The 15463-nt window shown below is 56.2% G+C and overlaps 1 protein-coding gene across 1 annotated transcript; it reads left to right on the top strand.

The window, feature by feature from the left end:
- Nucleotides 1-2676: 2676 nt before the first annotated feature.
- IRAK1 (interleukin 1 receptor associated kinase 1) lies at nucleotides 2677-12497 on the top strand. The gene is made up of 14 exons (XM_004443356.3): nucleotides 2677-2855; nucleotides 2938-3105; nucleotides 3202-3333; nucleotides 3452-3555; nucleotides 3734-3922; nucleotides 4146-4210; nucleotides 4439-4553; nucleotides 5326-5444; nucleotides 5947-6154; nucleotides 6943-7008; nucleotides 8585-8821; nucleotides 9760-10195; nucleotides 10688-10831; nucleotides 11395-12497. The coding sequence occupies exons 1-14, from the start codon at nucleotides 2720-2722 to the stop codon at nucleotides 11454-11456; spliced, it is 2181 nt and encodes a 726-aa protein (XP_004443413.3). The 5' UTR covers nucleotides 2677-2719; the 3' UTR covers nucleotides 11457-12497.
- The last annotated feature ends 2966 nt before the right edge of the window (nucleotides 12498-15463 follow it).

Below are 15463 nucleotides of genomic sequence, written 5' to 3' on the forward strand. Positions count from 1 at the left end.
TTGATAAATCTCTCTGTGAAAGTGACTCAAGGTCTGGGCTTTCATTATCAGACAGCTCATAGGACAGCATGGTGGTGTGTTTCCTGATTCAGTCTGGCTGTCCCTAAACACAAATAGCCAGCCGCTTTCAGGACTGCTGTGCGAGGGAAGGGCAGCCTACTCCATGCACCACCTCCCCTTGGGTGCTCCAAGGCCACACTTTCCGGGCACACTGCTCCTGCGTGTGATGGAAAGTTCTGGGGCAGCAGGCCAGGAAGGGCCTGGCACGAGTCTGCCCGCCATGCCCTAGGTTGAGAGGGCAGGCAGGCTGCAGGCCTTCTGCACAGCAGCACAACCTCCCTGTTCCTGAGGGACATGGCAGGGGTGCCTACTCGGTCTGGATATGTCTGGATATGCCGAGGTGCTTTTGGAAACCACCACCACCACCACCACCCCCCCTGCCCCCCAGCTCCAGCTCCAGCTCCTCTTGTGCCTATCGCCCAAGACGCTCCTATGGCCTCTGCTGACCTGGCTCCCTCCCCAAAGGGGGCGCTATTGTCATTGTGGGGTTTGCAGGCCTTATCACACCCTGCCCACGCTCCCTGGCTTCCCGCAAGGCTCTGGGCTCTCAGGAGCTGCCTGTCCTGCCACAGCCATCCTCACCAGGCTGTTGCTGGGCTGGAGGGGGTGACAACTGCTCAGAGTCCAGCTTCACATGCAAATGTGGACACACCTACTAGAAGGTGCTCTTGAAAGTCCTGGCCTTGAACATTAAAACAAAGGGTTGAAATTCGACCTGTGTGTATTGAGCATCTCTTGTGTGTCAGGCCTGTCCCGGGAGCTGCAGTCCAGCAGTGAGCAAGTAGGACCAAGTCCCTGTTTTCTTGGAGCTTAGTATGTACATGCATGATAACTTCCCATACCCGGGTTGGTAGTCTCAGTAAGGGCTGTCCCTGCGATAAGCCACTGAGGCTTAGGGCATGGCTGGCCTCCTCTTTGGGAGTGGCCAGCAGTGGCTGTGACTTCTGGGAAGAGGCTCCAATGGAGGCCTGTCTTAGGCAGACCCAGTTTCCAGAAACTCCCCTAAGTCCCAGGGAGAACAGCTTAGGGGGGAGCCCTTTGGGGTCAGAATTGAGAGGGCAAGGGGGGGCCATCAGGGAAGGTGACCTGTTGCCCTGCAAGCATGCATCCAGCTGGAGAATCTACTTCTGGGGTCTTCCCCTGTGTAGTGGGGGAGGCAGGCAAGTGCAGAGGCTCAAGAAGGATGCATGAGAGATGCCAGAGGGGCCCAGGGAATTTTCACCCTGGCTTACACCTGGGGAGCTGTTTGAGCTCAACCTTGTCACATGAGGGCCAGGAAACTGCACGTGCAAACTCCTGGATGTGGGAGCGCTGGTGCATCTGTGGAACCCTAATGAGTTCTGGATGGCTTAAGGCTGCCGACGTGTGCAGAGAGCTAGACATGACATGGGTGGGCAGTGGCCAAATTCTGACGGCATGGAGTCTGCACTAAAGAGCTGGGAACCCACCGGAGGCCTTTGGGAACCACAGGAAGGTCTTGAGCAGGAAAGTCATGTGGCTTCATTTGTGCCTGAGGAAGACCACCCAGGCAGACAAGGCAGGGAAGCATCAGGAAGCCAGCAGTTTCATCCAGGTAAGTGGTAGTAGTGAGAGCAGCGGGCCTGTGGGGAAGAGATGGACTCCAGAGATGTTCAGGGAGATGACAGGCAAATAGTGGCTGCTGATGTGGGGCCGGGGAATGGAGGAGTGCCAGAAAATCTGAAGAAATCAATGGCTGCAGAGCACTGTGGGAATGGGCAAGAGAGAAATGGAGGAAGATGTGGAACAGGCTGGGAACTGAGTTTGGTGCCTGGTGACTGCTTCAGAAAAGAGGGAGGAAGAGGCCGGCCTCTGCTGTCCTCACAGGGTCCCGTGCAAACTGAGCCAGAAGTATCACAACAAGAGGGAGGAGGGACAGCAGGAGCTGAAGGCCCGTTTTTAAGAGATGAATACGTTTTATGTGCTAGTGGGAAGGAGCCAGCAAAGAAGGAAAAGTGACAGATACTGCAAAGAGCTAACAATTGCTGGAGCAGGTTCCTGAAGGAGAGGAAAAGATGAGATCCAGGGCTCAGGAGGTGGGCAGAAATCCTCTGAGCGGGGGTGGCCTGCTGTACAACCTTCCAGACCATTCTCCCCGCACCCAGCCTGACGGCCAGCTGACGGGAGTCGGCCGGGGGCCTTTGTGGGACCCACATCTGACCCCGTCCTGCCTGGCTCTCTGACGACTCTCCACTGCCTCCAAAAGAAAGCCAAAACTTCTTAAGGGGACCTCCCAGCGACTCTCACGAGGCCCGGCTCTAGCCCTTTCGGGAACGTCCCGTGCCTCGGCCGTGCCCTTTGTCCTCAGGGCTGGGAACGGCTTTCCTCCATCCCTCAGAGCCCCACTCGGACGGCCCTCCTCCTGGAAGCCCGCCCCGCCCGCCTCGCCGGGCCCAGCGGCGCTGCCTTCTCGGGGAGGGACAGCGCGCGGCGCCCCCGTGTGGCCGAGGCTCGCGGCGGCCGCGGCCGCGGCGGACAAGATGGCGGCGGGCCCGGGCACCGCCCCTTCCGCCTCGCCGGGCGTCGCACGAGGCCGGCTTAAAGGGGAAGTGAGTCAGTGTCCGCGGACCGGGCCGGCTGAGGCCCGCGCCCGCCGCCGCCCCGAGAGGCCCCAAGAGGCCCTGGCCCGGCGGCGGCGGCCATGGCCGGGGGGCCGGGCCCGGGGGACCCCGCGGTCCCCGGCGGCCAGCACTTCTTGTACGAGGTGCCGCCCTGGGTCATGTGCCGCTTCTACAAAGTGATGGACGCCCTGGAGCCCGCCGACTGGTGCCAGTTCGGTGGGTGGCGGCGGGCCAGCGAGGGCGGGACGGGGGGCGCTCGGGCCCCGGGCCCCCAGGCCTGACGCCCCCCACCCCGCAGCCGCCCTGATCGTGCGCGACCAGACCGAGCTGCGGCTGTGTGAGCGCTCCGAGCAGCGCACGGCCAGCGTCCTGTGGCCCTGGATCAACCGCAACGCCCGCGTGGCCGACCTCGTGCGCATCCTCACGCACCTGCAGTTGCTCCGGGCTCGGGACATCATCACGGCCTGTGAGCACGCAGCACCGGGACCCCCGGGCTGAGGGCCGCCCTGGGCCTCCTCCCCCCGCCTGGGCCTAACCGTCCTTTCCTTCCTTGGCGTCCCAGGGCACCCTCCCGCCCCCCACCTGCCCCCCAGCACCACCGCCCTGAAGCCCAGCAGCATCGCTGCACCCTCTGAGGCTGAGGCTCCCAGCCCCCGGAAGTTGCAGTCGTCAGCCTCCACCCTCCCCTCCCCAGGTAAGAGGGCCCGGGTGTTGGGCTTGATGGACCTGAGGAAATGGCCACCTTGACCATGGCCACGGCTGAACACTCTGCCACCGGTCTCTGCCTGCCTCTTACTGGTGTCTTTATGAAGCTTTTCCAGGCTCCCAGACCCATTCTGGGTCTGAATTTGGCCCTGTCCCAAGCCCTGCTGCCCTCCGGCCACCACCACCATCTCCAGCCCCTTCCTCTACCAAGGTAGGTGGGTCCTGCCCCTGGGAAAGGTTCCAGAGAAGGAGCAAGAAACCTAGCCTTTGGTACATCTAGGATCCCCAACCAGCCCAGCCGAGGCAGCTGGCGAGGGGGTGGGGTTGCTTGTGGCAGGGACCCAGGGGAGGAGACAGGTCCTCACCTGATCTGGAGTCTCTTCCCACAGCCGAGCCCAGACAGCCAGGTGTTCCTCCTGCAGGGGGCCCACCCCTCTCCGTTCTGCTGGCCCCTCCATGAGATTTCCCAGGGCACTCACAACTTCTCAGAAGAGCTGAAGATCGGGGAGGGTGGCTTTGGGTGTGTGTACCGGGCTGTGATGAGGAACACCGTGTACGCTGTGAAGAGGCTGAAGGAGGTGGGTGGAGCATCTCAACAAAGGCCCTGGAGGGCCAGCAACAGACCCACACTTTTCTGGTCCTCCCCCACTGCTTCCCCATGCAGCTCCTTCAGCCCTTTGATTCCCCGGGTCAGGGTCCCCAGTCCCTTGGTTGTTCTGGGCCCAGGACAGATGGCCGTGGGTGTGGCCATCAATCCTTGGCTGTGAGCCGCTCCCCTACCATTTTCCCTGGGGGCTGCAGGAGGCAGACCTGGAGTGGACCACCGTGAAGCAGAGCTTCCTGACCGAAGTAGAGCAGCTGTCACGGTGAGCCTGGGGCATCCTTCCTGGCTGGGGGCAGAGGGAGAGCCACACCAGGGCCCCACTGGCATCCAGGACCACACACCACAGGACCTGGCTCCCTCAGGCCCCCAAAGCCTGCCACACCCAGCCTAGCTGAGGAACCACCAGGGACTGCCCACCCCCACAATGGCCAAATGGAAGGTGTGGTGGAGGCTGGGCGCCAGAGGGCTCAGGCCCCACTTTTTCAAGCAGGTTTCGTCACCCAAACATCGTTGACTTTGCTGGCTACTGTGCTCAGAGTGGCTTCTACTGCCTTGTCTATGGCTTCCTGCCCAACGGCTCCCTGGAAGACCGCCTCCACTTCCAGGTAGCCTTACCTGGCGTGGCACGCTTCCCTGGACCCACAGCACTCTTGGCACCTAGGCGAAGCAGGGCACGGGGACTGGGCTTTCAGCCTGTGTGAGTAGGTCCCACCAACAGGCAGGGCCTGGGCTCAGGGTTTGGCCCAAGTGGGTCACTGTTTTCCCTGGAACTCTTTCCCATGGCCTCTCCCTTGCTGTTCCTGCGTGCCCAAGAGGCAGGGCCATGGTGCCTCTAAAAAGGGGGTTATTGACTCAGAGTAGCCTGACTCCAACAACTTCTCCCCTTTGCAAGCAGAGTAGCTGGAGGCTCTTGTCATCATCGCCTTGGAGAAAAGGGGCCAGTGGGCAGCAGCAACTGGGCCCTGTCTATTGAAGCGTGCACAAGACCCGGGGCAAGAGCGTCCTTGCCCTCGTGTTTAGCGCTCAGGATAAGCACACTGTGTTGGGGGAGGTGGGGAGAAAGCCTCCCATGACATCCTGATCGCCCCGGGACCAATGAATGGACTCCAGGAACTCAGGACTGCCAAATTCTGTGATGGCTCCTGAAAGTACATTCCCTCGGCATGCTTTACAAAGCATCAGAATGGCTCAGTCTCGACCCTCTTATGAAGTAGCTCATGGAGATTTTATTCCTCATTTTCCAGAAGGGGAAACTGAGGCCAAGAGAGTGAAGTGGCTTGTCCAGACCCCATGGTGACAGGTAGAGGGAGGGTTGGGGGTCAAGGAACGGTGGCCCCCCAGCCTCCCCTGTGCCCCTTGCTCCCTCTGCCACTCCAGACCCAGGCCTGCCCCCCTCTCTCCTGGCCTCAGCGACTGGACATCCTTCTGGGCACGGCTCGGGCAATTCAGTTTTTACATCAGGACAGCCCCAGCCTCATCCATGGAGACGTCAAGAGGTGAGGAGGGGCCATAGCCAGGCCCCTGGGGCCCCTGAGAACTGCAGGAGCAGAGTCTACGGCAAGGGGATGATGTTCCCAAACCTTCTGCCGGCAGGGAGCAGAGGCGCCTGTTTGCCAAGGCCTGGTGTCTGGTCCCAAGGAGCCCCGTCCTGAGTGACCCCCATGAGAATAGGCCTACCCTCTCCTGCTCGAGGCTGAGGTGGGGGATATCGGAGCTGGGGGCCCCAGGTCACTGAGTACCTGGCATGGGACAGGTGTAGAAGCAGAGGCCAAAGATGGGCCCCATCAATGAGCAGGGGCTGAACTGTGTGAGAGTGCCCTGGCTACTGCTGGCTCAGAGCCCCCCAGGGAGCTGGAAGCTTGGACAGCGCCAGCCGCCTTCTCTGGGGAAGGTGCAGGTTCGTGGCCCCAGTCCGATTTCATCAGGGCCAGTCAGGTGTTGGGGACAGAGCTAGCCAAGGCCAGGGCCAGGCTGACACCACTCCCTTCCGTCCCCAAGTTCTAATGTCCTTCTGGATGAGAGACTGATGCCCAAACTGGGAGACTTCGGCCTGGCCCGTCTCAGCCGTTTTGCAGTGGCCAACCCCGGCCAGAGCAGCACCGTGGCCCGGACGCGGACTGTGCGTGGCACCCTGGCCTACCTGCCCGAGGAGTATGTCAAGACCGGGAGGCTGGCCGTGGACACCGATACCTTCAGCTTTGGCGTGGTGAGCCGCCGGACCCTCTGCTGGCTTGGGAGAAGCTGCAGCCAGGCAAAGGCGGGAGGGCCTGGAGAATTCCGTGTTTGGGCCAGAGGCCAACCCAGCAGGAAGCTAATGGAGCTGCAGCTCCAGAGCCCCTCCCTCCCTCCCTGGCGCAGGACCCTTTCTTGGCCCTGCACGTTTCACATTTGTCATTACGTGTTCTTTCTTTCTTTCTTTCTTTTTCTTTCTTTCTTTATTTTGTGAGGAAGATCAGCCCTGAGCTAACATCCATGCTAATCCTCCTCTTTTTGCTGAGGAAGACCGGCTCTGAGCTAACATCTATTGCCAATCCTCCTCCTTTTTTTCCCCAAAGCCCCAGTAGATAGTTGTATGTCACAGTTGCACATCTTTCTAGTTGCTGCATGTGGGACACGGCCTCAGCATGGCCGGAGGAGCGGTGCGTCGGTGCGCGCCCAGGATCCGAACCCGGGCCGCCAGTAGCAGAGCGCGCGCACTTACCCACTAAGCCACGGGGCCGGCCCTGTCATTACGTGTTCTTGTTCTTCAAGTGGGCCCTCCAAAGCACCGAAGCTTCAGTCCCACATGTGGCTCTGTGCTTGCTGGGCGGCAGTCCTCATTTACCTATCCAAGGGCTGTGCCCGTCAGCCGTAATCTATGCCTTAGTAGCCTCTTTGGGCTGGGCTGCCCCGTCTGCCCCACAAGCCCCTCTGCACGCTGCCCGCCCCACCAAGGCCTGGGGCAGCACCAGGCCAGAAGCCACTTATACGCTCTGTATCCTGCTCTCTCTCCAGGTAGTGCTGGAGACCCTGGTTGGCCAGAGAGCTGTGAGGATGCATGGTGCCAGGACCAAGTATCTGGTGAGCCTCCTGAGGCAGGGCAGGGAGGGAGAGAGGAAGGGAGAAAGAGAGGGAGGCAGGGAGGCGCTGCTTCTGACAACCAACAGGTGCAGTCCTGGAGGTTGGAATGATCTGGAACACAGCACCCCATAGAAGCCAGCCTGTGCTCCTGCTGACTCATCTTTGAAAGTAGGCAGGGCCCCAAACAGCTTCCTTTACCTTGCCGAGGAGAAACCTGTCTTTCTTCTGCAGATGCCATGGGCCTTTCCAGACCTCACCTGGGCTGGGGGCAGGGGCAGGAGTGTCCCAGCAGGGCAGTCCCAGTGTGCTGGGAGCAGAAGCTGCAGTGGAAAACAGAACATAGAGTCCTGGGAGAGGCTGTGGCAGAGAATCAGGCAGGCTTTGGGAAGCCTTCCCTGGGCCCCACCAGGCAAGCTACAGACGAACGCTCCATGTTGTGGGGGCAGGTCTGAGCGGCTCCCACCCCTTACTCCTTGGTTCCTGTCTGCCTCACCGTGGGCTGAGCCGGGGCCAGGAGACTTGGTGTCTAGTCCCAGCTCGAAGGTGGTATTGGAGCAAATTCCTGCTCCTCGCTGGGCCTGTTTCCCCATATGCAAACAGACTTCAGACACTTGCAGCGCTCAGCCACTTCCTGGGGCCCGAAACGTCCTCTGTCAGTGTTTGCTCTTCACGGTTTACAAACGGGTATACCTCCCGCTGCTTCTGCTCTTGGCTTGGGGCTGTTTCCGTCCATTACCGGGCTTCAGCTGATCTGGGCCAGAACCCGGGAGCCCTCCTTCCTTCACCTTCCCCATCCATCAGCACGTCCTGTTGGCGCCATCTCTAGAGCTGACACCAGCTCGGGCTGCTCTCCATGTGGTCATTGCTGTCCCAGAGCAGCACACCAGACTCCTCAGGAGTCTTTCTTTGGTCTTCTTTGTACCCTTTCTATTTGGTTTTTGTGCCACGGCCGAAGAGATCATGGAAGCCCCTTTGCCTTCCCACTCTGCTTGGGGTGAAGGCCCGATCCGTTAACATGGCCTGACCCCACAACTGCCCAGGTCCCGCCACCACTAGCCTTCACCCTGTCCTCCAGACTGGGCTGGCTCTCTGCTGCCTGCCCCAGGGCCTTTGTAGGAGCCTTTCCCTCTACCTGAAAGGTCACCCCCCACCCAGGTGCTTCCTCCTGGTCCTTCCCATCTCAGAAATCAAGATGGTCTCCAGTCCCATTTCTCCCCGGGGTGCTTCTTCGTGGGGTACTCCTCTTCTTGGCTCTGCCCTCTCCGGCTAGGTCATGCCTTCAGATCCCAGCTCAAGTGCCACTTGCTCAGGCCCTGGTCGAAACCCCGTGGGCCTCTCCGGCGCAGTTCTCCATTGGTTTATAGGCTCATTGGTGTTTCTCCCCACCAGGAAGTCAGCTCTGTGAAGGCGGGCCCAGGGTGTTCTGTTTGTCGTTGTATCCCTACGGCCTGGGGCTGCGCTGGGTATACATTGGGTGCTTAATACATCCGAAGAAAGACCACAGGAGTCAGTGCCAAGGGCCTGGGGAGTGTGGCTTCAGCTCCCCATGGCCATGCTCACAGTATCTGTCCCACAGAAAGACCTGGTTGAAGAAGAGGCCGAGGAGGCTGGAGTGGCCGTGAAAAGCACCCAGACCACACTCCAAGGAGGTCTGGCCACAGACACCTGGGCTGCTCCAATCGCCACCCAGATCTACAAGAAGCACCTGGATCCCAGGCCTGGGCCATGCCCACCCAAGCTGGGTCTGGCCCTGGGCCAGCTGGCTTGCTGCTGCCTGCACCGCCGGGCCAAGAGGAGACCCCTCATGACCCAGGTAGCCCTGTTGTGGGGAAACAGTTGAGACACTGGCTACCTATGGGGGACAGTGGCCTGCTGGGGACTCTGCATTCCTGGCACTGCCCTGTAGTGAGCCACAGTGCCTGCCAGACTTCTTTCTAGAGACAGAGTCTCCAAACATACCTCACTTGCCCTTCGGTTTTGTTTGGGGTGGCCAGAGCTCCACTGAACCCCACCTGATATGTAGAGAAAGGCAAAAGGCTTTTACTGTGCCCCCTTCTGGGTGCACTGCACCACTGCACCTGCCTTTTTCTGTGGCTTCCCTGACCCCCACCTCTTCCCCTCTGACAGTTGAGAATGGAGAAGCCTCGTTTGAGGGCAGCAGGGCAGTGAGATTTGCTTTCTAGAAGACAGAAGCCACTCTCAGTTCTTAGCTTTGGTGGCCGTGACTCAGCACTCCCTGTGACAGGGACAAAGGGGCAAGGGCTAGAGCTTTCTTTTTTCTTTTTTTTTTGTGAGGAAGATCAGCCCTGTGCTAACATCTGCCAATCCTCCTCTTTTTGCTGAAGAAGACTGGCCCTGGACTAACATCCATGCCCATCTTCCTCCATTTTATATGGGACGCCGCCACAGCATGGCTTGACAAGTGGTGCGTCGGTGCGCACCCGGGATCCGAACCAGCGAACCCCGGGCCTCCGCAGCGGAGCACGTGCACTTAACCGCTTGCGCCACCGGGCCGGCCCCAGGGCTAGAGCTTTCCCAGCTGCAGAGTGTTCCGGCTTAGCGGTCCCCGCAGCTCCCAGAGCAGCTGCACAGGGCCTAGGGTGGCAGTCCGAGCCCCGAGGCAGATCACGGATGACCTGGAGCAGCCCTGTGAGGGCTGTAACTGGTCTTTGTGGCTAAGCCCCGCCCACTTGGGAGCTGGGGAGAGCCCCACCTGGGCCACTTGCCCTGACAGCCCCTCTCTACTCGCAGGTGTACGAGAGGCTGGAGAAGCTGCAGGTGGCAGTGACAGGGCTGTCCCTGGAGCCAGAGGCTGCCAGCCGCAGCCCCTCTTCCCCACAGGAGAACTCCTACGTGTCCACCAACAGCAGTGCCCCAAGCGGTGCCAGCCTGAGGCAGCCCCTGGCAGTGCCCTCAGGAGCCCTGGCCCAGGCTACAGAGTGGCTCCAGAAAGGCCCCAACCAGCCCGTGGAGAGTGACGAGAGTGTGTCTGGCCTGTCTGCTGCCCTGCATTCCTGGCACCTGACCCCGAGTTGCCCACCAGGCCCAGCCCTGCCAGGCAGCCCTGGGCAAGGGGCTGCTGCGTGGGCCCCAGCACCCCTCGGACAGGCTGGCTATACTCAAGGGGGCGCTGCCCGAGAGTCAAGCTGGGGGAGCGGCCTGGGTCCCCGGCCTACAGCTGTGGAAGGTAGCTGGGGACAGGTGCCCAGAACAGGGACCAGGGGCCTCCTTTGGCAACAGTCCCCATACTCCCCACCCCCGGCCTTCTGGGAGGAGAGAACTGGGGCCTGCTGTTAAGCTCACTCTATCCTTAGCAAGCTCCAGGCCATGTCTTGGGGCAGGCAACCTGCCCAGCCTTGGAAAGGGGGACAGTCCAGTGCTGTCTCATCTCCCCAGGCTGTGCCCTCTAGGTGGGTGAGAAAAGGCCAGGAGCTCACTTCCTGAAAGCTGGGAACAAGGAAGGCTCTGTCTAGGACCAGGCTCCTGGCATAGCTGGGAGCCAGGGCCACGGTGCAGCCCCTTCCAAGCCCTGTCCTCAGAGAGGGCACTAAGGACTTCTGTCTCGAAGGGGCAGGGAGCTAGGCTGGGGGCCAGGAAGACTTGTAAGGCTGGAGGTGTCAGCAAGGAGTTCCCAGGGACAGTGGCCCCTGCAACTAAGAGGGCGCTCTCTCTACCCCAGGATCACTCCTGGGCAGCTCGGTGTCATCGCCGCCACCGCAGATTGTCATCAACCCAGCCCGACAGAAGATGGTGCAGAAGCTGGCATTGTACGAGGATGGGGTCCTGGACAGCCTGCAGCTGCTTTCGTCAAGCTCCCTCCCAGGTACCCCCGGGACAGGCCCCCACTGGGGCTAGAGACTGCAGGTGACGGGGCTTGGATCCCAGAGGGGCCCTGGCTGCCCAGTGTGCACTCCGCAGCTGGATGGCCGGCCACCGGGGGCGCCCAGGCACGGCTCCTCATGCCAGCTCCAAACAGCAGAGCGTTTGTTCTGATCGTGCATGGACGAGGCCCCTGCTCTCCAAGGGTGTGGCACAGCGCAAAGGCAGTCCACCCCCTCTAACGATGGCTATAGAGGCCCAGCCTGCCCCCGACTCCTCCCTTGGAAAGTTGTATATTCTGGGCCAGGCCCTGTCCTGGCTCCCTCACCTTCTGACAACAGCACCTTCCCTTAGTCTGGGGGAGCCAGCACCGCCCCCCATGCTTCTAACACTGACAAAGCCCCAGCAGGCATTTTCCATTCCAGATGAAGAAGTGCTGCTTAAGAATAGAAACCCCTAGTTCCAGCGAGTGCCCTGGGAGCTGAGGAGGAAGCCTGGCCCAGCCCTTGATCTGGGAGCCCTTAGCCTCCCCCATTTGCTAACCGGCATTTCCTGTTCCTTCTGCAGGCTCGGGCCTAGAACACCAAAACAGGCAGAGGCCCGAAGAGAGTGATGAATTTCAGAGCTGATCCGTTCACTTGAGCAGATCCCCCAAACCCGGAAGTCAAAGTTCTCATGGCTAGAAGTTCTCATGGCGCGTGAACCCTCGGCAGCCAGCGGGCACTGGGGGTGGGGGCCCCATCCTCGCAGGGAGAGCAGGTGGTGGCCCCTGCTGTTCTCGGGGTGTGGGCACAGACGGGGCTCACAGCCACCAGGGCTGGCTGCTAGAATCCGTCAGTACGGCCGGACGTCTCAAAGGCCTGCCTTCAGTCCAGCATTTGGGGGAGAGGAAAGCTGATGTTATGGAGGGCTGTGGGGGCGGGGAGAGCATGTCTAAAGGCTGCTGGCTGCACAGGCCGGGGAGGAGAGGTGAGTGGGGCCGCTGGTACACTGGGACAGAGCAGGGAGCCTGCTCCCCTGAGAGCTGGGCAGGGCGTCTACAGCCCAGGCCTACAACAGCAGCCCTTAGCCCTTCGCTGAAGCCCTGGGGGAAAGTGGCCACTCTAGAACAGAGCAGATGAGGCCTGGGGCCCTCCCAGCTGCTTGTAATTTGGAAAAGTGAGGTGTGGCCGTCCTATGGTTCAGTCCACCAGCTAGAAGTGAGAGTTCTGAGATATGCTAGAGAGCCCAGCAGCGCCCCTCATCAAGCCAGGGGACCTGGGATCTAGCCTAACGTGACCACCTGCTAGCCAGGCCACCACTAGGTGCTACAGCTGGGCAGCAAGCCAGGTCAGGCTCCAGAGGCCACAGGCTCAGGCACTGGTTGTAACCAAGGGGCTACTACCCAAGGTTCGGCTAGGCCCAAGCCCTGTGTTACCCAGACAGTGAGACGCCCCAAGAAGGCAGGAAGTTGGGTACAAGGTAGAGAGGGAAGAAAAAGAAAAAGGGACTCACAATTTTAGAAGCAAGTCAGGTTTCGTGTAACTGAGTGTCTTCGAAGGTAGCCCAGGGCTATAACACTGGCCTGCAATGATTTCGTGTCCACAGTCATTACTCACACTACATGCCCCATGAAGCTAGGCATTGGTGAAGTCCCAGTTGTCCTGGAGTAATAAAAGCTTATGTTTCGATGTCTGGCTGGACCAGTGGAGTTTTTTTTGCACGGAAAGCCTTGAGCTTTTCCAGTGCTTTTCATCTCAGGGTTCTTGACTGTCCAACCCCAAACAGCAGAGCCCCCTCCCCCCCATCCTCTGGAGGCTCTTGTTTCCACTCCCAGTGAGCCACCATACTGCTATCAGAGCGACAGCACTGCTACCCAACAGTACTTTCACAGGCTGTTAAATTTTCCCTATGTGTTTTATGGGTTTTGATGCTATTGTAAATGGTATCTTGATTTCATTTTCTAATTGATCATTGATAGTGTATAGAAATACAACTGAGCTTTGTGTATTGGCTTTGCATTCTGTGACCTTGCTTAAATTCACTTATTAGCCCTAGTAGTTTTTTGGTAAAATACCTTGGGATAGTCTCCATGCACAATCATTTCATCTGCAAATAAAGACAGTTTTATGGCTTCCTTTCTAATCTGTATACCTTTCAGTTCTTTTTCTTGCCTTCTTGCACTCGCTAGGGCCTCTGTAGAGTCGAATGTTGAATAGAAGTGAAACTGGACATCCTTGCTTTGTTCTCAATCTTAGGTGCAAAGTGTTGTCTTTTACCACTAAGTGTGATGCTAGCTATAGGATTGTCATAGATGTATTTTGTCAATGTAGTGAACCACATCAATTGATTTTCAAATATTAAACCAACTTGGCATTCCTTAGGTAAAAACAGCGCTTGGTCATAATGTGTTATCCTTTTCTATATTGCTGAATTCCATTTGCTAATATCTCTTGAGAATTTTTGCATCTATGTTCATGAGGGATATTGATCTGCAGTTTTCTGGTAATATCTTTATCTGGTTTTGGTATCAGGGCCTCATAAAATAAGTTGGAAAGTATTCCCTTCTCCTCTTATGTTTTTACAGGTCCCGTGTGTGCTTGGTGTTACTTCTTTAAATGTTTAATGGATTTACCAGTGAAGCCATCTGCACCTGGAGTTTTCTTTGTAGGCAGGTTTTTAATTACAAATTCAATTTCTTTAATTAGATATCAGGCCATTCAGATTTTCTGTTTCTTCATGTGTCAGTTTTAGTAATTTGTGTCTTTCAAGGAATTTGCCCATTTTGTCTAAGTTGGCATAAAGTTAATAATACCCCCTTACCATCCTTTTACATCTGTAGGATCTGTAGTGATGTCCCCTCTTTCATTCCTGATAGTAGTCATTTGTGTCCTTCCTTTTTTATCTTGATCAGCCTAGAGACTTATCAATTTTACTGATCATTTCAAAGAGCCAAGTTTTGGTTTCATTGATTTTCTCCATTGTTTGCCCATTTTCTAGTTTATTGATTTCCACTCTTTATCATTTCCTTTCTTTTTTTTTCTTTTTTTAAGGAAGATTGGCCCTGCGCTAACATCTGTCACCAATCTTCCTCTTTTTTTTTTCTCCCCAAAGCCCCAGTGCCTAGTTGTATATCATAGTTGTAGAGTTGTAGCTCTTCTATGTGGGACGCCACCTCAGCATGACCCAATAAGCGGTGAGCGGGTCCACACCCAGGATCTGAACCGGTGAATCCCGGGCCACTGAAGCAGAACACGTGAACTTAACCACTATGTCACTGGGCCAGTCCCCTATCATTTCCTTTCTTTTACTTACTTTGGAGTATTAAAACTTATTTTGGGTTAATTTGTTCATCTTTTTCCAGATTCTTCAAGTGTGACCTTAAATCGTTATTTTAAACCTTGCTTTTTCTAAGATAAGCATTTAAAGCTATCAGTTTCCTTTGAGAACAGCTTTAGCTACATTCTACTCATTTGGATATGTTCTGTTTTCATTTTCATTCAATTCATAATGTTTCCAATTTCCCTTGTGATTATTTCTTTAACCAGTGACTTACTTAGAAGTGTTCACATCTTCAGTATCCTTGCTACTTTTCTGTCTACCACTTCTCTCTGGCAGACTGAGAGAAAATATTGCAGTCTCCAACTGTAATTGTAGATTTGTCTTTCGGTTCTGTCAGATTTTGCTGCATCCATTTTGAAGCTCTCCTTGGGTGCATACACATTTAGGATTGTTATGTGTTCTTGATAAATTGAACCTTTTGTTATCATGAAATGCCCCTCTTTATCTCTAGTAATATTCCTTCTTTTGATGTCCGCTTTGTCTGGTATGAAGATAGCCACTCCAACTTCCTTATGCTTAGTTTGTTTCATGGTAGAACTTTTTCTGTTCTTTTCTTTTAGCTTATCGGTGTGTTTATATTTAAAGTGCACTTATAGACAGCATATGGTTTGGTCTTACTTTTTTAACCAGTCTGATCATCTCTGCTTTTTAATTGGTCTGTTTAATCCATTTACATTTAATGGTTGGGCTATTTGTTTTCTGTTGTCCCATCTGTTCTTTGTTCCTTTTTTCCTCTGTTCCTGACTTCTTTGGGATTAATCAAATGTTTCTGGTATTCTATTTTTTCTCCACTATTGGCTTGTTAGCTCTAATAACTGTGACCACTGGTTCTGTTCAGGAGCCCCCTTCTTGCACCATGATCTGGAAAGTGCCTCATAGGCACAAAGGCAGAAATCCAGGCTGCTTGTAGGGGTCACCACATTTGTTTTCCTTCTGATCACAGTCCTGCACTGCCTCTTGTCCAATATCAAAATAATTGTTTCAAATATTTTGCCTAGTTTTCTAGTTCTTTACATGCAGAGGGCTATCCTGGTATTAGTTATTCCATCATCGCCAGAATCACAAGTTTCCCTTCTTTTCTGAGGAATTCTTCACTCCTAAGGGCACCTATCTTTCTCCTGCATGATCAGTTTCTTCCTTGCTCCTGGATCTATCTTCATCAAATATGTCCTAGTAGCTTCCATCCTTAAAGAACTCCTTGGACCAACACCTCTCTCCAATCACAACCCCGATGCTCTATTCCTCTTTAGAGCTAAACTTCTCAAAGTAATTGTCTATTTTCTCACTTCTTCCCATTGCCTCTTCAACTCCTTCT

The sequence above is a fragment of the Ceratotherium simum genome, chromosome X (assembly GCF_057802395.1).
Source record: "Ceratotherium simum simum isolate JZ-2026a chromosome X, ASM5780239v1, whole genome shotgun sequence".
NCBI classification, from domain to species: Eukaryota; Metazoa; Chordata; class Mammalia; order Perissodactyla; family Rhinocerotidae; genus Ceratotherium; species Ceratotherium simum.